Below are 27,783 nucleotides of genomic sequence, written 5' to 3' on the forward strand. Positions count from 1 at the left end.
CTGGGTTAAATAAAGTTGCTTACATACATCAGTTCCATTATTATTCTGCAGTGCCTTACAATTTTGCTGCATATTATTATTCTTACTACTCTCCTGTTCATTATTATAGATTCCCTCACTATTCTATTATTCTATCAGCATTATTCTGTAGTTGGGTACTTTAATCACAATATCTAAATAACGAAATAAGGCAATTGCCTTAATACATCAACAGCCTGCCTCATCACTTGAAAGTGATGTCATGCTAAAGCTAATCCTTGCTAATGACAGTTGAACTTGGTAACTCTAGCTGAACTCTACAGGCCACAGTAGGTCCTGGGGGCAGAACTTCATGAACATGGGTAGGAATGGGGTGGGCTAAAGGAGAAAAAAAAAAGTGTCAAATCCACCTGCGTAACTATTAGAGCACTAGAGACTGTTGTTACTTATGTTTCTGCATTGTTATATTTTTATGCTAGTAAGTGGTGTTAAAAATTGGTCTAACCATCAATGAGTTGGTGTGTTATGATGTGGTGTGTGGTGGGCTGCTCTGGGCCAGAAACTCCAGGGCCACTTTTTGGTCCCAGTCTGTGCCTGATTATTAATGGGAAATAATATATGCTGAAAATTTAAATATTGATGTTAAAACACTGAAATGAGGGCCCAATTCCTATATTTTGCCCAGTGCTTCCAAATCACTAAATCTTCCCCTACCTTAGACTGCTGAAAAACTTTGTGAAAGCAATGAACAAAGAAGGTGAAGGATTTCAATACTTGAGACAGATGTTTTCTGAAATAACTGATCCAAGACGAAGGAATTTTTTTGGACCACAAATCAAATGGCTCATCAATGACAGGCACTGAAAGTTATTCAAATTCCAGTTCCAATTCATCCCTTAAGGAGTGGGGTTGAGGAGAGGCCACTGGAGTTGTTCCTCCACAACAAACTCGTCAAATCATCTCTTTATGAATCTTGCTTTGTGCACAGGGGCATTGCCATGCTAGAACAGGAAAGAGCCTTCCAAAACTGTTGCCACCATGTTAGAAGCATACAATTGTCTAAAATGTCTTTGTATGCAGTAGCATTAATATTAGCCTTTACCAAAAAAAAGAGGCTTAACTCAAACCCTGAAAAACAGCTCCAGGCCATAATCCCTCCTCCATCAAACTTTGCTGTAGGCAATTTACTGTTGGTAGGTAGCGTTCTCCTGGCATTCACCAAACCCAGATTCATCCATTAGAGTGTCAAATAGTGAAGTGTGATTCATCACTAGAACATTTTTCCACTGCTCCTGAGTCCAGTGGCTGTGTGATTTACACCACTCCAGCTGATGGATGCTTGGCATTGCACATAATGATCTTAGGCTTGTATATGGCTGCTTGGCCCATTTCATGAAGCTCCTGATGCATAGTTCTAGTGCTAATGTTGCTTCCAGGGGCACTTGGGAACTCTGTAGTGAGTGATGCAACAGAGGATCGGTGATTTTTAATGCTCTACACGCTTCAGCCATCCTTTGACCTGCTCTGTACACCTGTGGTCCCCTGCTTTGTGGCTGAGCTGTGGCTACTAGACACTTCCATTTCACATTAAAAGCACATAGACAAAGGTGGCGTCCTATGACAGTGACATGTTTAAAGGCCCTGAGCTCTTCAGTACAACCCATTCTGCTGCCAATATTGTTTATTGACACTGCATAGCTATGTGCTTGATTTTATGTACACGTTAGCAAAGTCTGTCTAAAACACCTGAACTCAATAATTAGAAGAGGTTTCCACATAAGTTTGGCTATAAAGTATATGTCCAGTTAGTTGACAAATGTTTTAAGCATACAAAACTATGGGGTGCAACATGTCAATAAAGATATTTTTTTTCATGATGAACATGAAGAAAGGTTTCACCAAGACATTATGACAATGGAAAAATGGTACCAGGGTAACTGTAATCCATCAGTGTGGACAGATTATTGTTGGACACTTAAATGAGAAACATAGGACAAAAGCAAAAACAGCAACAGAACATTGGGTCAGCAAAACTAGTGCAGCGTTAGCACTATCACATGAGTAAACACATGAACCCCTTTGTTCAGGGGGCAACATTTGGTCGTTTCCATCTCTATTTATTTATTTATTTAAAATTATATTAAGTTATTATTGCATCGAATTTAAGCACTGCACGAATCGTGGCAAAAGAAAGAACGACTCGGATCTGGAGGTGAGGTGAACTAACAGACTGCATAGCCTGAAGCTATGAATCATTTCTGTTTCTCATAATTTGGCCTTGGGGCTGCATTCACCTATAGTTTATTTTTTATTCCAAATGTGATCAACGTTTGCGTGAGGACGAAATGTGTTGGGGATTTTAACGTGTAACATTTTAATTATATTCTGCTGAAATGTACGAAATGACGCGAAAAAATTATTCGTTCATTTTGCTGAACGAGATTCAAAGATCCGAGTCAGAAAAATGATCCGAACTTATCATCGCTATTCACCAAAACTCAAGGACAGCCAGCAGAACCGGGTGGGGTCTCATTGGTTAGTGCCAAGGTAATGACGTCGACTCCTCAGCATGATCTGATTGGACTCTATACACGGTCGCTTCCGCTTTAGTCTCGGTGGATAGCGCAACTTTCGGTGGTGCCCCGGAAGCGATTTTACTTGCCGTTTAGTCACCGCTGTCAGCATGGCTTTTTACCCTAACTGCTTGCAAAATCTTCCACGCATTATTGTAAACGATATCAATCGCATTATGAGGTTGGCGTATGTCATTCTTCTAGTAAGAAGAAGAATGGCTTTAAACTGTATGTTTCGAGTTGTATCCACAACTTGATGGTGTCTGGCTAACAAACTTAGTTTGACATTTCATACAGTACTCTTAATACGTTACATTTTCTATCTAGTTTACTTTTATTTATTTATTTATTTAATTTGAGATATTGTGTTTTTTTGAGTCTGCTTCATATTTTCTACCCGAATTTGATATAAAATTTATATAGTCAAGTGAAACCGGAAGTATATCGCCATTTTGTATAAATTCATGCAATAGTATGTTCCTGCAATGCCGGAGGCTGCAGTTTCAGGACCATATTTCTAGGACCTTAGTTTTGGAGGACCGTAAGGCAGTATTTCCACCAAATACTAACTACTTGTAGTTTTAAAGGTTTATTACATCCAAATACTACTTTCTTTCTTGCAATTCAACTTGGTTGCTAAGAGCTGCATGTTCAGCAATTTGTGTGACTAATTAATTGGCATAATTAACTCCTCGAGTAAAGTAAAAAAGGAATCCTATGCTATGGCCTTTGCAGTTGTAATGGGTATGGAAAACATTCCATAAATTTAACGTGTAGAATTACACAAAAAGGAGATGTGTACCTGGTGTGACTGTGTGAGTGCTTTCCCTTTTGGTTGTCGTGATGTCATTGGTTTGTGTAATTTCCTGTTTTGGCTCCTCCTCTTCCTTTTCGTGTTACGGTTGAATGGGAGAGAATAAACAAAAGAGTCGACCCAGTTGCCGTCCGCCTACATTTTTTCTGGATTAAATAAAACACACAACGCAGACTACAACCAGTTACACAGTCACAAGATCTCAGTCACATATTTTAAAGGCAAGACACAAGAATGTCTCTGGGGCAGATTCAAGATTGTGTATATTTTATAAAATAATAAATACTAACAATTGAACACACACACAAACCCATTTGCTCATCAGCTGCCACTTGGACAGAAGCTCTGTCTTCACTGACTCCTGAGAGAGAGAGAGAGAAGTGAATGAAATAAGGAACATTTACTTGAACATGTTCAACCCTGTAATTTTAAATGTCATATTTAAAAGAGCTTAGTGACTACAGAGCAAAGATTTGAACAGTACTGTTTCTTGAAGCTTTCATGTCAATAAAGGCCCTCTGTATTGAGAAAAAAAATTGAACAGAGAGAGATGCGAGAAATCTGAATAGACATAACATGTTATTGACATGACTTTTCTTGATCCTTAAATATTTAAAGCCCAGATTTTAAAGTATGTAGCAGCACTACCTACCAAATGAATGTTCTCCCTTCTTTCTTCAATCGTTTGTGTATTCCTCTATTAAATTCCTCCACTTCACTGACATAGCAAATGGAAAACATAATCACTGCTAGGTTAACAGAGATACTGTTAACGCTTAAAAAAAGGACACATTGGACATTGTGTAAAAAAAAAAAAAATTTCTACTCTTACCTGTGATGATAATCAGGACCAGTGAAGAAAGCCTGCTCAGACTCCTGCAAAGACAAATTCTGCAACACAACCAGGCCATATTTGATGGCCTATCAAAAGAAAATATTTAATTTGAAATATATATACATGGGTCTGTACACAAGCAGCATACAATATAGAATACAGTTTGAAAGTGCAGGAGTAGGAACATGCACAAATACATTATATTGTTAGGCATACCTCTGGAAATATAACACTACAGATTAACTGCACTTCAAGTTCAGCTGTGTTGGTGTTCTATGCAGTACTGTCTTCAAATTAAACATTTTAAGTTCATTTCATAAATATAAATAGACATGAATTAGGCTTAAGCCTAGTACTTGACAAAAAAATCTTGTCATACTATTGCCTACATTGAGCTAAATCTGTGTCCTTGAAATCACTTCATATAGACTATACAATACATGACAGACTCTAACACGTGGTATTTAATAGTACATTATTATGTAGGCCTTTCTGTTTGCTATTTCTGACTATTAGGAATGTCAAATGTCTCATTCAACATTACAAAAACTATGTCAAAATGAAGAGATGAGATAACATATTGTGGGGTAAACAGGCAGTCAGCACAGTTTAAATATTAAGATTATTTTAACTTAATTAAAATGACAAAACAATGAGCATTACACATGCTTTCAAAATGAAGACAGTTGCATTTAATATAGCTGACAGGCACATTATATCGACATGCTTTTATCTTATTTGTTAAGTTTAATGTGCTGGCTAGAATTTATCAAAGTCATTAAGTCCACACTGTTGGGGCTTTCCAGTCGCACTACAATTTCATTAAGTAAATACACTAACAGTTCGTTTTACAGCATTAACCCCCCCCCCCCCCCCCCCCCCCCCCCAACAAGCCTCTCCTATCATGTGGCGCACAACACCATATAATGATCTATTCTATATAAAATCTATCGAGCTTATCTATAACCTAATCTATAAACTGTTATAGATAGATATATGGATAGATAGATAGATATTTTTTGGTTTTTGTGATTTTTAAAAAAAATACTTTTCATAACTTTTATGATAAAAAAAAACTTTTCTAAAACTATATAACGGACAGGTATGGAACATGTATGATCAAAAATGTTTCTGAACACTATAACTACTTTGAACAAGAGAACTAGGCTGTAATAACGTGTACTATTTTACATGTTAAACATGTTGCATTACATTCATCTTGTATTCTAAAAACATTCATATAAGAATGACGTAAATTGGGACGAAAGGCGCGTCTCGTTATTCATGACTTTGTTAAATCAGTGGGACACCTGCACTTGCTTCTTTTTACATTCATGTCCATATCAGCTGCCGTGTGATCACCGGGATGTGCTGCTCCGGCTCTCAGACACTCACTGAACAGAGAAGACACAGAGAGAGGTGAGAGTGCAGTGGGAAAACAAGACCTCGCGCTTGCAGGACAGTACTGCCGACATTTGGAAAGTCGCTACGGTTTGTCCAAAAAGTCGCTAGATGCCATGTCTGTGGTTTTTTTTTCTTCTTGAAAACAATTTGCACCCACTTCCGATGTTTCCGCGCCCCCCGGCTTGAGAACCACGGAATTAAGATATAGCTGCGGTTTTTACCTGTCAGCTGTATGTTACTGTTGCCATGCCGGAGAACGATTTGTTATGGTAGCCTAAATGTATTTGGTTTGTCATGGTTTCCCCAAACACTTTTAAATGGACACGTTATGTCGGGCGCTCCAGTTGGCTTTTTAAAAAATAATAATATTTTTTTAAATTTATTATTATTATATATAAAAAAGTATATTTCTTTCTTCTCCCCCCACCCCAAAAGCTATGTTTGCACAGTAGTCCAAATGTAGACCCCGACGTATACCACTGGGGGCGCTGACTTTCAAGAAGTAATTTTCGTGTTTCTCCAAATTCCCGTGTAATACAATCTGATATTATTACATTTACATTACATTTATTCACTTAGCAGACGCTTTTATCCAAAGCGACTTACAAATGAGAAAAGATACAAGCAAAATATTATATTTGTGTTCTGTTTGAGTTCTGTCATGATCAGCAAAAATTTCTGGGGAAGTCACACTTTTGGAGGAAAAAAGGTTAGTCCTATTACATTGGATTAATAAGTACTGTTTACTTTCTTGTTTTCTTCATCAGATCGCTGAAACTCTGTTTAGTAGCTCATGCATGAGCAGTATCACTCCTGAGAGCCTGAGCCTTAAGCAGAAAGTATGCAGTTTTTACGTGTACGCTCGGAACCGCGTACAGTACGCAAATTTTGTCATCAGCAGAATACTGTGCCCACCACCAGATTTTTCTAACCACGCATACTCTGCACATGCGCATTTAATTCTTTTGAACTATTTAGTTGTTCCACAATGTGGCAGCAGTGACCCAGGCCCGGTGATTCTCAAGGTAGTCGAAGAAAAAAAAACAGGATAAACGTGAGACGGAAACGAGTGCAGGTTAGAAAGTACCCGCATTTCTAGCCTTAAAGCGTATAAGGATTTGTCTATGGGTGCTAATTGTGGCGAGAGATTACCCAAGCATTATGCTTCGTGTTGTGATTCTACTTCGTTGTCGTCCTTCATACAGAAGACCTGCTTTACTGCTCTGTACTGACTCTTGTAGGCCAGGAGGGGTAGTGCAAGTTTTCGTAATGCGCATGCGTCGACCGCCGTGTACGCATACATGTCAAATGGAGTAGACTGTGTGCTTACGTGTAAAAAAAAAAACAAAAACAAAGTATACCAGAGGCTTTAGTGTCTCTGAATGCTGCAGCAAAATACTGCTCCGTCCAGGACAAACATTGGTGAAATCTGACCTAGACTGCTGTAATGAAACTTGTAAATGTATCAACAAATTACACACAGACCGAAATGCATAAAAATCTCCTCCAGTTTATTTACAGTATTTACAATTCTTGAAGGATTACATTCAGCTGACATTGAAAGTTGAGATTCTACAAATGTAAATGTGGTCCATAATGTATAAGCTTTCAAAGACACATTTTATGTAACTGTGATGAGAATTTAATATTTACCTCATGATAGGTCTATTTTATTTGAGAATTCCCACCCTGCTGATAAACAAACAAACAATAGAAACCCTCATAGAATTTGTAATGGTTATTATGGGAATTGTATTGGTTTTAATGGAAACTATAATGGTCCCGGTGGGTCTGTACTGGTAATTTGTTACTTTCTATTGGTGGCACGCTATATCTAGTGGATACCATTTAAAGACCAATAATGGTGATAGTTTTAATGGTTAACAGCTGATGGTTTGTAATGGTATTTGTAGAAGAAACCATTAGAATTTCTGTGATGGTTACCACTGTTCTTTTTTCAGCAGGGCCAAGTAACATGAAACCATAACTCAGTATTAAAATGAAAAGCATTTACAACCTTTATAACCTTTTACAAGATTTACATGTGTTGAAAAATGAATTCAATGTCCATCAGATGGCAGTGTTGTGCTGCTGCAGGAAGTTATAGAAACCAGTTCACTTTACCCAAATGCTGATCTTAGAGTTGACATACAGTTGGGCAAGTGTATTCCTCTATTAATCCCCTGTCCATGCAGGAGCAGTTTTTTACCCTCTCTACTTTGTATGGAAAATACAGAGGTGAAACTGGCAGTGGTTGTGCTTTAGGAACATGGCAGCCATTGTGTTTTAACCCATTCAAGTGTGTTGAGGCTGTGATTAGTTGGCCTGTCTGCGTGGTGATGGCGAGGGAGGCCTTCGGACTGGTGGCAGGTCGTAATGTCCCGGGATGTGACTGTTGACTGGCAGGTCGTAATGGTTCTGAGGATCCTGTTCCAGAACATTTCCAAGAGGACATTGTTCTGGAAGAAATGGGACATGGATCATTTCATAATCCAAACCAAATAAGAACATTTCTTGCTTCTACCTCATAAAATATTCTAGCTTACTGAAAAGCCAAAGAAAGGCTCTGACTGCACAAATAACTACTGTAAAAAAGTTAATTGTCTTTGGTACACAAAACTAATGGGCAAAATTAGTTTAAACATGTGCTATGAAACATGAAATTTGAAAGGTCCAAGTCTACTCTTATTGTATTGTATTCATAGGCTTGCTCATCCAGTTTTTTTTTTTTTAGCTAAAGTAAACACTAGACAGCTAACTCAGCAAAAAATGAAAATAGTTAGGCAGATGTTGTCACAGTGTTTTTTAGCATACCCCTGCTATTGTTATGTTTTGCCCCCCCCCCCCCCCTTTGTATTCATATGACCTCTCCAGCTCCTTGTACATTTCCAGCTCCTCAAACCCCATTTAATCTCAGAGAGAAGACCTCAGATTAGGGGTAAAACATGCTCCCATAGGTATAAAGCAGTAGGGAGAATTAATTTACTGGCCTAAATGGTTTCTGAAAAATGGGCCAATCAAGTGACAGATTGTTTCCTCTTAAATCCACTGCTAGTGAACTTTCCAGATTAATGCAGCTTCCAAGCCCAGTGTTACTGATAAGAGGTTATAATTCATATCTTTGGATGATAGCGTTGTAGGAATTTTTGGTTCATGCACAATCAGGTGCTCTGACATGAACTCCTCTTGGCTTCCTTCCTTCAGGATGAAATGTGCTAAGATAAATAAGGTTCAGTGAAAGTTACCTCTACAGGAGAAACTAGTGGAAGGAAGGACTGGATGTCGGAGCTCTGTGTAGGATCTCTCAGGAGGCACAGCAGGTTTCATTTCCATGTAGCTGCACTCAGGAGGGCATGGAGGAAGACCAGGCAAGTCTTTAATGGTGGCATATGGATTTTCACTGTTTAGAGAACTGCTGCTCACAGCAATGCAGGAGTCCTTCAATTCTGAGAGCAGATTACGGAAGTGATAGAGACAAAAATAAATTTATTGGAACCTGTGCATACCACAGGAACAAACATACTGTACACAGTGATACTGTAGACGGCACTTACGTTTGTTATAGTATTTCCCAAAACTGGCACTGTAGCTATAACTGCGGTCAATTCCAAATGCTCCTGCAAAGCATAAGTTAGGAATTTAAATAAATTCCAAACACAAAATTATACATTAGGAGGAGACTAAAAAGGTTTTATTGATAAATTCATTGAGGATTGTGTAACAACAGCCAAAACCCTAAATAAAAATCTAGTGTTGGTCAAAATAGGGTTTTTCTTCTTGTAACATACTTTGACACCTCAGGTTTATTAAGGAATACATTTATTTCACCAAAATGATGTGAAATACCTTTAAATCTTAGGCCTAGGCTATCCTCCTGCAAAGACCATGCGGTGTAAGAAGCCAGTGTAACAAATACATTTGCCTAAAGATGTCTATATCCTTGGTATTTAATTGTTTCACAGTGATTTCCATACAATTTGATCAAGATGTTAGATAGCTACATGCTTTAACATAAGTCTAATAATCAGATATCAGCTGTCAAAATATCTGTGATGCTCCGGTGACACAGTCAGAATGGAATATTTAAACCCAATTCTCCCAATTTTCACTTTTGAGGGTAAACAGACTTTACATACATGCTATAACTTTATTTCTGATTGAATTACATACAAAACATTTCAGTACAGGAATGTTTTAAGAAAATGTCATAATTCCATCATGTGAAGGGTTTGCCCAGGCCTCCACACACATTGTGAAGTCGAAATAACTATACAGTAAATGACATAGTAAGCAGGCATGCCTTGGTCTTTAGGGGGTTCCTGGTGTTTCCAGTCAGCAGGTAAAGTAGCATTAGTTTCCATTCCAAATAAGCCTCTTCTCTCCCGCTCCATATTCTTCAGACTATAGAACAGCTGCTTATTGGTGTTCTGAATCAACAAAATAGCAGAGCGAAGGATTGCTCTTTAAGTAAATGAAGTAAGTATTAAGCTACACTTATGTCTGTATTCACACTGAATATTAGCATTCATTAAAAACACGCCTTCCCATTCATTTCATAGCGGACTACCTTGATAAGCCGGTCCTGGTTATTAGGGATTTGGGGTAAAGGAAGTCTGTTCTGGGACAGGGTGTGGTAGCTAGGGTTTGAATAGTAGTGATGGTAGCTGTGTGGAACATCTAATGCAAAGAAAGTGTAATAAGAATATACTTTGTTATTTGAAGTGTTCCATTTTCAAAGTGAATTATGCTCAGGATGTTTCAAATGCAGAAAAATGATTAGCCGTAGTGACTCCTACCTGGCACAGCGTACTCAGAGGTGACATTGCGGGTGGAGGAGAAAGACACCGTGGGTGTGTTGCTCTGTTTGTCCTTCTGTCTGCGTCGGTAATAGAGCAGCAGTAGTGTTAGCAGCAACAGCACCAGGATCAGCAGGACCACAATGCCCACAATCGCCCCCCAAGAGTCTTTCTCCACTGGAGACACAGGCACCATCACGCTCACCACTCGCTCTGTAGGAAACCAGAAACAACAATTACTAACAATGTGCCATGACAATAGTACAATATAACTTATATTATAACTAATATAAAATCTTCATAGGCATTATGTTATAATATTTCTTCATTAGGTGCTGGGTTAGGTGCAAATATGGAAGACAGAATAAAGAACTTGCAGTGTGTTAATACAGCTCAAATATTGCTATCTGCTATAAGTTTGTGCTTTAAAATCTTATAAAATGAAAGAATACCTTGTGCACAGTCCACTCCGGATCCAGTTTCACACAGACATGCACCAGTGTGAGGGTCACATGAATGGTTAGGGGAGCACGAACACATCTGATTACAGTTAGTCCCAAATGTCCCTGCTTTACACACTGCAACAGAGGTATTGCACATTACAGACAGCAACAGGAACTAATGAATAAATAAAGAATATCCAAAATAACACTCAACAGTCCATCAACATAATCACAGCAACCATAGGCAAATGTACTGGCTCGAAAAAGAACTGTCACTCATCTTACTTAAAACCTGTTGCGCTGAGAACCAATGAAACTGCTTGATTATAAATGCTTATTCTTATCTTCAGTTAGCATGGTACACCTGAACAGAGCCTGTCTATCTATTTATTCTTTTACTAAATAAATAAATACAATACATATACACAGTTTATTTATTTATTCTAACTATCCAATCTCAAACTTAGTTTAGTTACATTATTTTATGTAGCATAATATAACTTTCATATTAATATATTGAATGCATTGAATAACAAACCTCTCTGAAAATGTATTCATTTTCTGATGTATTTTTTAAATTGGTAAGTGTGTCTCCATCACTGCTGTTAATGCGAGTGAGGTTTGTCAGAAATACATATTATTAACTGACATTAGAATGACTCTTAGCAAAAACAAACCAATATTATTCTGATCACGACTTTGACTTACACACAGAACAGTCTGATCCAGTCCAACCCGGGAGACAGTGACATGATCCATCCTGATGATGACATGTGGCATTGTTGGCACACCTACACACACCACTGCACTGCTTACCAAAGTGACCAACTGGACACACTAGAAATCACAGATATCTTTCAGTTAATATGACCATAAACAACATACTTTTGTGTATGGTTTGTCCTAAATAAGTTATTTGAAACAGATTGCAATCTTTGAAATAAACAAACATTTACTAGTCTGTAAAGATAACAAAGGACCCTAACAGTATGTTACTCTTCACTGCTTATCAAAAACCTTCTATTAAGGAGGATTGTTTAATGCCTTGACCCTGCACAGAAATCAAGCTAACATCTTCCAAACTCCATATCACTGTGTATGTGCGTGTATGAGCCTGCATTTATGTATATTAGGATTCCTGCCTTGCTCACACAGGAGTCCTGTATAGCCCGGTAGACACACACACTGGCCTGTGATGTGATGGCATGAGGTGGAGTGGACACAGGCAGGACAAGTTTGACTGCACTTCTCCCCATAGACACCCTGAGTACACACTGAGAGACAGAACAACAGGATTTGTACACAACTAACCTATAAAAAGCTTCTATTCTATAAAGATATGTAATATTGGATAATTTTCCTCTATAAATAAATGACGAAGTATAATAATTTTGTGCCATTTGTTTCATTGGGTTCTCTTTATCTTTAACTTTTAGGACTTGTGTGAAAATCTGATGATGTTTCAGTTCATATTTATTCTGAAATGTAGAAGCACCTACAGCCTATTAAATCAGATCACACTACTGTACATGACCTTGGACTCTTTGGTTCTGTCTGACAATTCTGTAATTTTAATATATTAAGCAATAACATGTTGAAAGCAGGTATGACGTTAAGGCCAGTTATGAAGGTATACTTAAGATTTACAATGGGCAGCTACTTTAAACCACACTTAAATCTGAGAGTGAGCTGATGCACAGTGACTGAGAGGATCTGCACTCACCATGCTGACACTGAGATCCCCAATAGCCAGGCTTACACATGCAGACCCCATTGTGTGGCAGACAGGAGGCGCTGTTGAGGCACGAGCAGCTCTGATTACACTGACGGCCCCATCGACCTTGTGGACATTGCTCTGTGCAACGCAGACCTACACACACACACACGGTTTAATTAAATTACGCTGGTCTAGTATACAACTATTTACCTTTATATCAGTGACTACAGTAAAGCGCAACCGACAGAAAAGATGCTAATTAAGTTGTACCCGTCCAGCCTGGCAGACACTGGCACTGTCCTGTAACACTATGGCAACCTTCATCATGGAGGCAGTCACATTTATGCTGGCAGCCTGGGCCAAAGTTTCCCACCTGTTTAACGAGAACAAGCAGAAATGGAAAATATTCTTCTCAGTCAGAAGCAATGATCAAAGCAGTCAACTGTGAGCAGAAAGCATGCACAGCCTTAATCTAATCATTAGCTTGATTTTTTTTTTTCATTTAGTACCCCACTTTGTTGAATGCTAACATGCTTCCTCTGTGAAACGTGAAATCAGCCACCACATCCTTTTTTTTTTTTTTTTAAACTGATGCTCGTTTTACATCACAGGGCAGCTGAAAACATTCAAAGGAAAGTGCTATCTGCTATACATGCCATGAGCTGACAGACACAAATTAGCTAGTGTAGCTCTGATTGACAGGTGAGAGAGTAATGCCATTAATCCCACCCAGGGAGCATGGTCTCTTGAACTCCCAGCCATGTATGAATTATCTTGCTTTAAATGGAATGATTGCCAGGCATGAGGTAGGAATACAGTTTAACTTTATGACAGCTATCAAAGGCAAAGTCAAAGGCAATGACTTCTAAAACAGTGTAGCATTACCATAAAAAAAAAAAAAAAGAGTGTGAGTGTGAGCATTTTAGCAGGTGTGGGTGTCTGAATGGCTCTGTTGTGGTTTTTCCTACCAGCACATCCTGGCTCAGTATATCTCTGATGGTATCTAATTGCTGATGATTTTTAATGTATGTATTTGGAGGCAGACTCACAGGGCAGGGCTGGTCACACAGATCTCCTCTCCATCCAGCCGTGCATGTGCAGGAACCATCGGCTGGGTGGCACTGAGCGTTGTTAGCACACTGGCATGTGGCATTGCAGCCTGGACCCCACGTCCCCTCTAAACATGGAATGGAACAGTCTGGACCCCTCCACCCTGTAAAAAACAAACATGTACATACCCATGTTAACAGGCAATGACCAAATGGCTTCAGTGAGACGAAATCAAAGTCAGCCAACTGTATCAACTGTGACTTTGTAAGCTACGTTTGGTTGCTGAGAGCAGTAGATTAGCTTACCCTCTTTACAGAAGCATGTTCCATCTACAGGAGAGCAGGAAATAGCATTTTTGCAGGTACACTCAAAGGAGCAATCTTTTCCATAGAAGCCACTCTCACAGTGCCTGTCACAGTGGCGTCCCTACACACAGTTCAGGGACCACAGAACAGAAAATATCATCATTACCTTATCTGTAAAGCTATGTATAATCCCCGACAGCCTCAGAAGCACTTTGGTTGCAATTCTGATTTCAATTTCAGGTGATCATTTTTCTTATAGCAAAAATGCCTTTATGCCAGTTTTTAAATAATGTATCACTGATTAATGTTAAATCCACTCACTGTGTATCCCGGCACACACTGACACAAACCGCTGACAGTATCACACACCCCACCGTTCACACACAGGCAGGGCTCCAGGCAACCATTCCCATAGTATCCGTGAGCACAGGTCTCGTTACAGAAGAGCCCCGCCCACCCAGGCTGGCATGTGCACTCTCCCTTCAATGGGTGACAACTGCAATACATGTGTATTAAAATTTTTATGCTTGTAACAATCATTATTAAACATGTATTAAACAATTCTTATTCTTTTTTATTCCTAGTAGGGAGGTGTTAGGATCCAGGACCATAGACCTCCTTGGATAAGTTTTAGACAACTTTTATCCACAGAAAACAGATTTACAATCTTCTTGTAAACTTACCTTAAACCAGCATGATAAATTTCACATATGAATACAGTGATAATTTTTTTTATCTCACAAATCAATACATTAAACGATACTAGTAATATGTGACACTAAAGAAAGATTTCTTCCAAAATTAATATATTCTGCCATTATTCTGGAAGTAGTGCATATAAAGGATTATGATGCAGAAAACAGTCCATACAGGATTTCACAGAATGCTTGATTTTGCTGCCTCTTTTTTTCTGAAAACTATTTGAACTGGCGAAATTGTCTTTCACAGTGATGTTTGTTGGTAAATGAGACCTTATAGCTGTACTTATGTTCGCCAATCGTGAATCGAAGAGGGCTTTGGCTGAATGCATGTTGTGATGACGTCACATGATGCATCTTGGCCCAAATCTGTGGAAAATCTGAAGCAATTTAGAAAAATTGCGAGCTCCTCCGAATATTGCGGAGTTTGCTTGCTTTTGCTTTATCGCGAAATCCTGGAGGGACTGATAAAATATGGTAAACTACACTAATCTTCACCTGAGAGTGTGTTGGCGGTCACACAGGCAGTTCTGTTCACAGTGCATGCCAAAGGCTCCATCAGTACACATCCTCTGAGAGCACTGGGGTCCCCTGAAGCCCGGCTCACACAAGCAGCCGCCATCGATGTGATAGCAGCGTGCACCATTAGTACAGTCACACACACCCTTACAGTCCTGCCCATAGCTCCCCACTGCACACTCTTCGTTACACCTGTGGAGTGAGAACATGTGAGAATGGACAGATGCATACATCCATATACCCATACTGTCATACCCATACTCCCAGAAACAGTATTACAACCTGTGTTAAAGTAACCTGTGATTTGGGCATAGATTAAAGTTCTATCTAAACAAGTGACATGGCATCACTTCCAAAGCTATGAACCATGAAGTTTCAAATAAAACTATTGAATAAAATATCTGGGGCTTTGCTTGTTGTAACATGATGTGTTTTACAACAAACCCACCTCTCACCAGTGAAGCCAGGAGCACACTGACAGTGTCCCTTCTCTGGGTCACAGTGACCACCATTATGGCACAAGCACTCCTTAGAACAATTTATGCCAAATCTTTCCTTAGGACATCGTTCTGTACATACTGGCCCCTGAGAGAGAGAGAGAGAGAGAGAGAGAGAGAGAGAGAGAGAGAGAGAGAGATTAAATATCTCAAACAATTTCAATACAGTTTAATCCATCAAGGCAAGAGTCTGTCCAATAGTCTCAGAGAGAACAGAAATTTCTCACTGTCCATCCCGGTGGGCACAGACACACTCCTTTCCCCTGGCAGATGCCTCCGTTCTGGCACGAGCAGCGAGGTGCACACCGGCCTGTCCTCACACAGGGAGTATCACATCTGTGGAGTACAGAGATTTCACTGTACTGTACAGACTCCTAACAAACTACAAACTCAAGGAAAAAATGAACACATCAAAGATAACACACACACAGACAGTACATATACATTTGTTGATATTCTCAGTCGAAATGAACAGTAAATACAGTGAAAGAATTACTTACAATGTCCCAGTAAATCCTTCTCTACACACACACTCTCCTGTTTCTTTATTGCATGAGCCGCCTGTTCCACACTGGCACTGCTGTGCACAGCCAGGCCCAAAGTATTCCTTTGGACAGGGGTCCTGTCAGCAGACATGTACAATATAGAAAATATTACCATAACAAGCTATTATACTTACACAAATGAGAATAAATGCATGCTCCTTTGAAAAGGAAAAAAAAAAAAGAGAATTTATCTACAGGACCTCTATGGCCATTTACAAGTATTATTTAAAAATAGTACAGAAATCTGAAATGGTAATGAAATCTTTAACAAAAGATGAGTTGTAAAATATTGTGCTAGTAATAAGACCTAATAGTGAACTACTACTACTACTACTACTACTGCTATTAATGCCTCCTTTAAAATAATGTTAGGTGACCCTATATACCCTGAGTGTCTTTATACACCCTACCTGGCAGTGTGAGCCGGTGTAGCCTGGAGGGCAGAGACAGGATCCAGTCAGGACATCACACAGGCCTTTATTCTGACACTGGCACTGTTTGCTGCAGCCTGGGCCCCATTGCAGAGCATTGCATGCTACAAAATATAGTAAGTATGTTAATTTAGCACAATACCCCAAATTCCCTACATTTTATTTAATAGTTCATGCTTACAAAATTGGTGACATATACTTCAGGATGGCTGTCAACTAGGATAGAGTAAATGGCAGGAATATATGGGCATGATACAGTATGTGAGTGGGCATGATGTAGCACTTCTGGAGAGAAGAACTGTGCTTCTTATTGAGTATGCACTGGGATCCTGTCACAATTAAGACATTTTCTGGAAGCTCTTGGCAGAGTTCACACCTGCTGGTAAAACAATTACCTCCACACTAAAGATGACCCCTTGATTATCTCTGTGCTACATTTTAAAGATATCATGTTACATCTTTGAGTCAAGACTGCCAAGTTGATTTACACAGAGATAAGAAGATGAATGAGGTTTAGATGAGAAATTTTACAGTGGAACACAGATGATGCTTAGACTGAAGAAAAAGCGGAGTTCACACAGGGCTTAGATTTCAATCAGGTTGACTTCAGACATGAAGGGTCATAAGAGGAGTATCCATCACACATGCGCACACGCACACACACACACACACACACACACACTTTCTTATACCTCCATCAATGACACTACATACGAGCATCCTCACATACATACAGTACATACATTTACTTACTAAAATACATCCTCAATATGTGTGGTTCTCAAAACAAGAACACAAAAACCCAAAATCTCTATCACTATCACGTATCACAAAACTGGTATTACTTTTGTTGGTACGTATAGAAATTTTAATTACACAAAGCAAACAATTTCTTTTAGTGATCTTTATGGGTAAGTTAACAAACCTGTGTACTCTACATTAATAAATGAGAAGTCAGTAACCTTTAATAAGCTTGTAATATGATGTTGTTTATCTTTTATCTTCCACATTTTATGTCACACTATACATTCGTTTCAAGCAGTATACTTGCCTAAATCCATTATATTTTTGTTGCAAGTGAATTATATATTTATGCTCTATTTATATTTCAGTTGATAAGTTAAACAAAATAGACTTCATGTTAAAATTATATGTTAAAGGTTAAAGGCTACTCAAGGTTTCTTCCTCTTATTGTCTCACGTTTTTCCTTGCCACTGTTGTGTCTGGCTTGCTCATTAGGGATAAACATATAAATGTAAAATTTATATCCAGAATTTATTTAGGTAAAACTACTTTGTGACAATGTCCATTGTTAAAAGTGTTATGCAAATAAAACGGAATTGACTTGAATTCATGTTTCATTATATGACATACTATTACTATAAATATTCTATTGATTTTTAAAGTGACTGCTGCATTAAATTAGTTGGGGGGAAAATCTGCAAAAAATAATGTTGGAAGCACTTTGATACCTTTTTTTCATAGCCTTGTATGCATTAATCAATTAAGTTCTGAGACTTTACAACTGGAAGGAATAGTGGTTGAAAATACCTAAAACAATAACAGAAAGAATACTAGCTGGCTACCAAAAAGTTTTTGCAAGCTGTGATATTTGCCAAAGGGGGTGTTACTATTACATTCATCAATTATAAATTAACTGTGCATTAATATTTGCAGAAAAAATAATTGTAAAAAGTTTGCCAATCAACAAAATATGTAATATGGCCAAGGGCACCCTAACTTTTGTATACAATTCTATGTACAGAGAACATGGTACAGCATGTATGAAACAAAATGCATATTTAACTGTACAACCATACAAGTACCGGTATATGCTTTGCTGCTTGACATCTACTTGCAGCTTAGCAGGAGGGAGGAAATATTTATCCAAAGAGGAGATTTGAACCCACAGCTAACTTTGACAGTGAACAGCTAACAGAACTGCTCCATGATAAGATGTCAAACTGTAGAAACTTGAGCTCAGCAGCTTGGCTCTCTGTATGAAACTTTGAATGACCCTGTTTGAGTTTGTTTGCAAAGGCAGACACTGATGAGCAGAAAAAAAATGCAACTAACATCAATTTTATTAGGTTAAAGCCTTCCTGGAACACTGCCTTGTCAAATGACTCACAAAACTAACTTGTTTTGTTTGTGAACTGCTCCAGCTAACTATATCCAAGTACTTCATGTTAATGTTTATTATTTTCCTGGCTAAAAGTGTCCTCTAAAATATACAGGACTTATTGATACAAGGGCATGTGGGGAAAAAAAGTGTTTCTTAAAAAAGAAATCTCCTGTTTGACACCTTTATTCTCTTGTCCTCAATTCCACTATGTCAGTGATGTTTATATACTGATAACTGTGCTTGAGTAGGAGCATCTGATCTGACCCTTGGCTTTTCACAGAAATGCAATAAGTACTTCCAAATAAATTGGCAAAATTCCATTGTATGTGGAATGTGATTTTTTTTTGATGTGGGAAAATTTCTTACTTCCCCCAGTGGAAGAAGTTCATGGTGAGGGTCTGATCTGTAAACTACATTCCCATTACCAAACCCACAGGGCATCATTTAAGAGGATTATTTAGTCAAGTTGTTATGATTATGAGTTAATTACAGCAAATATTAGAAACACTTAAAGGCAACAAATAGGAACGAGATGTGTCACTATCTTTTTTCAGTTACAGTACATTTTGATTGAATGCAAGACTGGTTTGACTTTCATTTTGGGACTGTTGCTATGTGGCATTATAAATTGTGCTTTCTTTGCATTATCATCACGTTTTTGGACTTGGGTTTTGTTTGAATAAGAGCTGCCAAAGCACTAGGTAATAGCTTGAATCTGCAACTTTGGAACTGTGTTCCATTAGTTACGATTGGGAAAGAAAGCTGTGTTTAAAATTATAACTTCTCCTCTTTCCCACAACTCTCTCAGCACTCAAGCATTCAGGAAGTGCCATATCCTATTCTCTAATAAGCGGGCTCTACAAAGCAGCCAATTGGAGAGTGGGACCTTTCTGACCAGCCAATCCTATTTTAACTTCTATACCCAGTACAAGGGGCCAGAGTTTCCATTTCAGCTGTCTGTATTCCCTTCACAAGGCACTGCCCTGCACCATTAAGACTGCAGTCCCTCGGTAGAGAGAATACTGCATGCTGGTTCTATGCAGCTGATCCAGAAAAGTTGGGGAATGTGTTGTGTAAGATCTGCATGGCCTACAAATGAATAACTATCAATTCCAGCTGGCTTTAAACTCTTAAAACCTGCTCAGAAATGGGGCTTTGGTCAGTTATTAGTATTATAATATAAAGTGAATGTGAATGCAAAAACGTTTTAAACACCAGACTAGAAGAGAGTAAGTCAACCAAGAAACAGCATCAGAGCACTCCCTGGTGAAACACAAATTTTCTATTTGTGTGTGTGTGTGTGTGTGTGTGTGTGTGTGTTTAACTCACCACTGGAACAGTCGTCTCCTCTCCAGCCACCTTCACACTGACAGCGGTCCGGGGCGACACACCTTCCATGGACACATTCCTTGGTGCAGCGTGCTAGCACACACACACAGACACAGGTTAGAAAAAGCATACAGGGAGGAATAATACATTAAAGTTCTATCTAAACCAAGTAATTGTTAAATTATGGGATTCCAAAGCTGGTACAGAAAGCACCAAAGTCTGATTTGTTACTTACGAACACATTTGTTTCTGCTTTCATAGAATCCTGGGCAACACTGATACCTCCTACGATAGTCCATTTTCACTGACTGCCGATAAGCTGTTTTATATGTTATCCTAGAGAGAGAGAGAGATAGAGAAAGAGAGAGAGAGAGAGAGAGAAGGCAAGGAAGAGGGGAAAAGAGAGTAGGGGGAGAGAAACAAGTTTAGATTACACACTCTCCATTCACCCAAGGACACTTATGTGCTCTAAGCAGCAAACCACATGTTATCCATGTAGAAAAAGAATGATCAAAACTCAGCAAAACTTTGTTTAATGTTTACCATGTTCCTCCATCATGACAGAGTAGTTACAGAAACCTATTGTAAATCTAATCCAGTGAAAAGATTATTTTCTTTTGCCAGTTTAGATGTCATGCAAAAAAAAAAAAGACTGGGCATTACTATTCTGATGAAATTACAGAAGGACATGAGAGCACCATTTTGCAATGCAGACTACAAACCTGCCATTACTGAATCATAGCACAATGAATCTGTATGGTAGTTGTTTTCACTAATCTAGTCACCCAAGTGTATCCAGTCTATATCTTAGACTCATGTTTCCCATGTGTTTAATGGTATGTTTTACCTGTGTGTGACATTCTGTATGCATGTCATACACTTTTATACTTGTGTATATTGGTGTATACACGTTAGCATTTTGCAGCCTTTGGAATATCTTGTCTATCATTTAAGTACAGGCCATCGAGTGTGTGTTTATCTCACCGGTGTCGAACACATTTGTTGGCGCTCCAGGGTTCAGAGCAGGGCTCCTCATAAACCTGATCGAATGGCTGAGCATACGACTCTTTCACAGAGGTGGTAAAACTATAGAACATAGAAAAAGAGAGTCACTCAATCTGACTACATTCTACTCTTTATACATGGAATTAAAACGAGACGGACACAGAACTGATATTACAAACAAAACCACGTTCATTTATTTTGATTAATGTTTCAGTCAGAAGATGTGTTGTGCTCAATACGTACAGAATGTGTTCATGAGGTTTGGTTAATTTTAGCCTTGCATTTGAGACTTACCTTTCCCATAGACTGCACACATTGGGATCCCTGGGGTCCAAGCACTCTGTCAGATTACATACAGAGCCCAAAAGAAAAAGGACCACACAGAGCCACCTTGACTTCATACTGCTGCAGGAAAAAAACAGCACAGTGTTACAGGAAAGACATAACCAATACTCAGACCATTCTGAACCAGAGAGGCAATATAAACATTAACAGCTAACCCTATATCACGCTTCAGGTCTGTGAGATCCACCATTGCTGCTATTTAGATCCACATTAATTGCTGCAGAATTTTCCTTTATTTTATTCATGTCTCTCTTTTACTTTATTCATTCTCTATCAACATTTGGTATGAGTTCTTCTCTAAGGAACCAAATAAGGAGTAATGAGCCATCTGTTTCTGGCTGGTAGGGCAGTTCTGTGTGCCTTCTAATGTGACTTCTGATATATTCACTTTTGATAGATAATTACTGGAATCAATATTATAAAAGCTTTGAATTTCAGCAAGATATTCAAACAACTTTTGATTGTGTTTACATTATTGTATATGTATTGGACATACAGTTTATTACAGCATATAATAAAACATTCCTGACATGATAATATGCCAGATCTGGCCATAATCGAACCCTTGTTTTTTAAACATTGTTTATTTTTTAACATGTTTTTTTTTTAATTATTTGATTAAGAGAGATATTTATATACTAATATTTGCATAAGGCTTTCAAATCCACTTTCCACAAAGTAGATTTATACGTTTTCAGTTTCAAATGTGTTATTAAACCTGATACTAAAACAAGGTAGTAAAAAGTGGATGGAAATTATGTAATTATAATGTTGATCTAATATTAACAAGCGGAACTGCTGCAAAACACTTATACTCCTGAGGAACAGTATGTATTTTTATTTTGATAATATTCAAGTAGATACCACCCCCCAAACCCGCACACACACGCACACACACACACACACACACACACACACACACACAGTGAGAGAGAGAGAGAGAGAGAGAGAGAGAGTTTCACCATCTGGTTTTAATCTAAGCAGTGACGAACATGGGGACTGAATGAAGTAGGGGACAGAAAGACTCCCAGAGAATTTCTGAGACATCTCTGCTCTTTAAACCACTCACAGGACGGACACACACACACACACACACACACACACACACACACACTCGAGTATGGAAAGTGGATCTGTTGTTTTCATTATAACAATGGATAAATATAAAGTATGAAAATACCCAAGAAAGTAGTATCCTATAGTTTGGAAATCCAGTTTCTTTATCAATAAAAATCCACTATTTAATTATTTTAATGCCAGGTTGAATGATTAAGCTTTGTTTGTCCAAAGTAAAAGAACTCTTTTACTTTTAAGTAAGAAAAGCATTCCTAAATGTATTCCCATATTCCTATAAGTGGATTCCTGAATCTGTCTAAAGTAAATGAATTATGTTGTACCACTGTGATAAGCATGCAATTACTGATGGTTAGAGGTTTATGACCACTTCAAAAGAAAGCATTTGGATACAAATGTTGAAAGTTTTGAGCTTTTAAAAGAAAGAAAACGTCCTTCTTTCTCATTTACCATTTCTATCTCAGTCCTCGAGTTAGAATAAATCTGGAACGAAATAAATAAAAAAGTCACAAACAGACATTTATAAGAAAAGGCACAAGGTTTTCATTAAGGAGAACTGCAGGGTTTACTAGTCACTGCACTGCTGTGGAGTAAATACTCCATGTTTTTTTTCTGAATTTTGCTTCATTAAAAGTGTTTCTGACCACAAAGGGTTCTCAAATAGTGGAAAACAGAGAGCACACTTAATGATTAGAAGTCCATGTAACATGAAAATGTGCCAGAGTCATACCCACATTACATAAATCTGCACAAAACATGTCTGGTTATATGCATTTAGTTCTACAATAACAGTGTTTATATTTTAGAGCATAGCAGGGTGAGGTTAGAATTTCAAAACCGAAAACTTCTGCAATCTAGCTTAATGATGTAGCTACTCCACTACACAACACAGATAACATCCTGGTGAGAACTTAGTGACGTGGCTTGCTGAAAATGTCAGTGAAACACAATGAGACCCAAAGGTATCTGGGATGTTTCAGCACACACAGAGACACTAATCAGCTATGAGTTGGTTCTAATGGATAAAGCAGACCATTCCTCCCTGCCCCTCTCCTGCTTTTATGTGGTCTGGTAAAATGAAAAAAGAGACATTAAGCTATACACAAATACAAGCAGAGAAAGAGAGACAGACAGAAGTAGAGAAAGAAGAGGGAGAGAGTGAAAGAGAAAAACAGGGAGAGAGAAAGGATTAGCTTTTGGTTTTCCCAGTTCTTTCATCAATGCTTTGTTTGATTTTCAGACTCTAAAACGTGTCCCACATGGAAAATGAGTCCCATACGTTGGGCTATTTTTAGGCGAACACGTTCAGCAATTGAGCAGCGCTCAGAGACATAGACGTTTCTCAAGCTGAGTGAGGGGTCCATGCGCTTGTGCTCTGACCATCCAAACCAAAGATGTTCAATCACTTAAAGCGCTTCACAGTGCTACTTTCAGAGCCACATGAGGACCTCACAAAAACAAGGGACAAATGAAACCAGATGTAGTGCACACGCTTACTTCTTTATTATACACTTACCTCATGTTTGGGATAAAGTCTCAAAGGTATGGAGTTAAATCAGATTCAGAACATAAACCCACATTCATACTTTTACAGAGAAAAACAACATGCTACATAATTCACTTTGGATCATAGATATTTATAAATATAGGCTAACTAAGATCTAAGTTGCAAAGTCAGCTTAAAAATCGGCATTATGTATATTTCAGTACCTTACTTTCATGTGGTTGTGAAAATTCAGCCTGTAATTTTTTAGGCAATGGAAATTCAGGGGAAAACATTAAAGAGCAAGCAAACTCTAACAAACAAGAATCTAATCAATCCCAATGACACAAATGCATGTTTGAGTTATAGCTTTATTAAGCATGCACCCATATTTTTATTTTATTTTATTAACACCATATGAAAATGTCAGATGCTCTTTACACTTTTTACAAGTTTTATGATGAAGAGAACAAATGAAATCGTATAAAATGACTTGGAGTAAAATAAGCTATGGCTATGATACCTCCAAAAAATACTACGCAAACATCGAAATTACACAGCTGACAATATCTGAGTAAAAGAGCAAAGAGAAAATTTAGTTACTTGATCTCGACTGTCTGATATCTTGGTGTATACTGTACATATTGTTTGTTGTTAAATAACTACAGATTCAATGTGTGTACAGTCTTTTAACGAGCAGCCTTTAAGGTTGTCTTAACAGATGTTAAGAACATTACCATTTTCCAAGATACTGTCTTGCTACAGTGACACATAAATCTTTACCTTTAACCTCAGAGATTTGTTGTCATTGGTTTGGCTTGGGTTTGAACCAAGCTCGTCTTTCTGACTATCCAGATGTTTACCTAAAAGCTGAACTTTTAGAAACCTATATTTAAAACTATCCTTAAACGAATTTAAACGAATTCTATATAAATTCAGATTGTGAAAAAAATGTTGACCATGATTTTTAAAACTGATTTCAGACATTACTTAACTCTATACTAAAGCCCCAATACAAACACAAGCATGTCTTTTCTACACTATTTTGTTAGGTTAGATTTTGCATGAATGAGACTGCTCACATGGGTGCAATTAAGACCTGCTATGATTAAGACAAATTCTTAACCTGACTTCATCAACAGAGTTGAGTGAGTTTATACATGAAATCTTCTATTTATTTAATTATACATCCACTTACTTAATAAAATTGAATTTCATTTGAAATAATACAAAAGGCAGAAATTAAAAAAAGTATTCAATTAGCCTGTTAAACCAGTATGGGGTTAAACTCCTATCACAAATGTCCAGTCACACCTCTTATGGTGGTTCTGGAAACTAACCTGGTGCAAATCTCTCATACAGGAAAAAAAACTGTCCTTTTGGATTTCCCACAATTCCCATTCCCGTAATGCAAAATGATGTTTAAATAACAAACTCCTTTTTTGGCTACTTTGCTCTTTTATATTATGTGTATGTGATGAAATTCTACACAGTGCACATGGCACTTATTATTTCCATTCCCTTTCTCCCTCCTGTTTGAGGCTCAGTGTTAATTAAGGGAGAAAATATTAGTCACTTTTTGGAACGAAGAGATGCGGAGCAAAGGAAAATAACAGAGGGAGAAAAATGACTGGGCCAACGACCAGTGATGTGGGGTGCAATGATGCAGGCAAAGTCTTAAATAACACCATACTAATCAAGTAACTCATTAGATTCCATCGACAAATGACAAATGTGGCCAAAATGGAGATATCTTTTCAAGTTTAAACAAAACAACACTTTCAGTTTACTCCAGAAACACACAAAAACAGACAAACCTGCCATGATTTATGGGGTGAACTGAAGTGGAAACTATGATCTGTTTTAATTTCATAATCACCTCAGTTTAAAATTTATATATAAACAGCTAAATTGAAACTGTCAGAAAAACAAAAGTTAAATCTTCTTGTAAAACTCCACAAATGTGTGTTTCTCTATCAGAAAAGGTCCAGATTAGAAGCCCTTTAGGTAGCTACAAGCCCTATACAATTAAAAGAAACCTTTCCACTTTATTTCTCCTAAGAGTGCTAAATTTCCATATAAACTATGATATTACAACTCTAACTTCATTTAGTGTTCCAAGGTTGGATCAATTACAACATCTTGTGAGCTGTTGTTGAAATGGGAAAAACTTAAGAGCGCCATTTAAGTGAACTAAACATTTCATTATTGTGGAATTAATCAACGATTTTCAAAGGCCTGTATGCTAATCAACTAGATGTCTAGTCTTTACTCACATAATACCCTTTCATTCATTCATTCATTCATTCGAGTTCTGTAAGTGCTTTATCCTTGTCAGGGTCATGGTGGATCCTGAGTCTAACCCAGGAACACTGGATACAAGGTGGGAATAGACCTTGGATAGGATGCCAGTGCATCGCAGGGGACCATGCATACACATTCACACACTCATTCACACCTAGAATCAATTTAGCTCCAACAGCATGTTTTTGGGAGTTTGGAGGAAAACAGAGAACCGGAAACTCATGCAGACACGAGGACAACATGTGAAACTCCACAGAGACCGTAACCCAAGGTCATGATTGAAACGTGGACCTTGGCGCTTTGTGGCAAGGATACCCACTGTGCCACCACGATGAACTATGCCTACAGAAATCACCCTAATGCATGAAAACAGCTTAATGATTTCAATAAGCTCATATTATTAGCATTCGACGTACTGAAACTGACAAAAACAGTGCAGTAAAAAGAAAACTTGGCTCAGACTGAGCCACACAGACAGAGACACAGAGAGACTGAAGGAGAGATGGTTAATGATGGAGCAACCACAACGCTGGCTCAGAGACTCAGTAAACCAGTGGCACCAGTAAAACCCTGTTACAGTAAACTGGAGTAAAATTCCATAATCCAACACATCTGTGCCTCTGTGCTGGTACGGAACACACACTCACATCCTAGACCACTGCTGTCTGTGGCTATGGTTCAGGGTCGTGATACATGACAGGGGTTGAGGGTGTGTGTGCTTTGTTTGAGTGTGTGTTGGGGCGGTGTTGGCGTGTATGGCCCCCTTCCATACGCTCATCAACAATGTGGAGTCTGTGACTCAATGGGACATATAGTAGAATACCACACCCTGCTTTTCCATGTTGCATGTTCTAGTAACTCAGAAGGCTGTGGTATGGCAAAATCCTTCTGTTTTGATTGGCCAAAAGCTTTCATATCATATTTTAATTTGTGTAATAAGATCATTTATTAGTTCTTTAGAAAGATGCCAGTTCTCAAGACCAGCTTTGTGTTATTACATTTATTTACATAAACTATTCTATTAAAATGTTATAACTGCAGCTGGGATTTAGGGGTGTTTGTGGCACAACATTGCATATAAAGAGAAGCTCTAAGCCACAAAATAATCCCCCAAACAACCACAAAAAGAGTGGAAAACACTGAGCTTGTGCTGATGCCACCCCTGTGAGCAGTGAAAGGAAAAAAATGACAAAGACAATGTGAGATAGAGAGAAGGATAAAATGTGGAAATATAGAAGGACACAGACAGAGACACATACACACACACACACACACACACACACACACATGGAGGGTAAATATGATAAGTGAGTGTATTAAGTGTGTTTCAAGTGGATAGAAAATATTTTTTAAAATGTGTGTGTGTGTGTGTGTGTGTGTGTGTGCGCGTGTGTGCGTGCGTGCGTGCGTGTGTGTGTGTGTGAGTGTGTGAGAGATGTGTTTTTCTGGGAAAGCATTTGTGGTGGGTTTATGGCGTGAGCGATGAAACAGCAGAAGCATCTCCTCTCAGGA

At 38.2% G+C, this 27,783-nt stretch overlaps 1 protein-coding gene across 2 annotated transcripts in view; it reads right to left on the reverse strand.

Annotated features, from left to right (window-relative positions):
* Positions 1 to 7,095: 7,095 nt before the first annotated feature.
* The window catches only part of pear1 (platelet endothelial aggregation receptor 1), a 37,568-nt gene continuing 16,880 nt past the window's right edge, over positions 7,096 to 27,783 (reverse strand). Inside the window, exons 2-24 of one of the 2 annotated variants that reach the window (XM_053629261.1) lie at positions 21,360 to 21,467; positions 21,045 to 21,146; positions 20,296 to 20,396; positions 20,061 to 20,153; positions 16,586 to 16,710; positions 16,131 to 16,252; positions 15,858 to 15,966; positions 15,582 to 15,718; positions 15,113 to 15,325; positions 14,238 to 14,412; positions 13,917 to 14,037; positions 13,611 to 13,774; positions 12,832 to 12,934; positions 12,568 to 12,714; positions 11,987 to 12,118; positions 11,553 to 11,681; positions 10,854 to 10,979; positions 10,402 to 10,614; positions 10,173 to 10,282; positions 9,906 to 10,032; positions 9,160 to 9,222; positions 8,851 to 9,051; positions 7,096 to 8,064 (exon numbers count right to left, since the gene is read on the reverse strand). In XM_053629261.1, the coding sequence (XP_053485236.1) occupies positions 7,922 to 8,064; positions 8,851 to 9,051; positions 9,160 to 9,222; positions 9,906 to 10,032; positions 10,173 to 10,282; positions 10,402 to 10,614; positions 10,854 to 10,979; positions 11,553 to 11,681; positions 11,987 to 12,118; positions 12,568 to 12,714; positions 12,832 to 12,934; positions 13,611 to 13,774; positions 13,917 to 14,037; positions 14,238 to 14,412; positions 15,113 to 15,325; positions 15,582 to 15,718; positions 15,858 to 15,966; positions 16,131 to 16,252; positions 16,586 to 16,710; positions 20,061 to 20,153; positions 20,296 to 20,396; positions 21,045 to 21,146; positions 21,360 to 21,466 (3,063 nt within the window). In that variant the 5' untranslated portion in view covers position 21,467 and the 3' untranslated portion in view covers positions 7,096 to 7,921. Of the gene's footprint in view, positions 8,065 to 8,850; positions 9,052 to 9,159; positions 9,223 to 9,905; positions 10,033 to 10,172; positions 10,283 to 10,401; positions 10,615 to 10,853; positions 10,980 to 11,552; positions 11,682 to 11,986; positions 12,119 to 12,567; positions 12,715 to 12,831; positions 12,935 to 13,610; positions 13,775 to 13,916; positions 14,038 to 14,237; positions 14,413 to 15,112; positions 15,326 to 15,581; positions 15,719 to 15,857; positions 15,967 to 16,130; positions 16,253 to 16,585; positions 16,711 to 20,060; positions 20,154 to 20,295; positions 20,397 to 21,044; positions 21,147 to 21,359; positions 21,471 to 27,783 lie in introns of both variants that reach the window. The other variant, XM_053629253.1, reaches the window with a different exon arrangement.

The sequence above is a fragment of the Ictalurus furcatus genome, chromosome 1 (genome assembly GCF_023375685.1).
Source record: "Ictalurus furcatus strain D&B chromosome 1, Billie_1.0, whole genome shotgun sequence".
Lineage (NCBI taxonomy): Eukaryota > Metazoa > Chordata > Actinopteri > Siluriformes > Ictaluridae > Ictalurus > Ictalurus furcatus.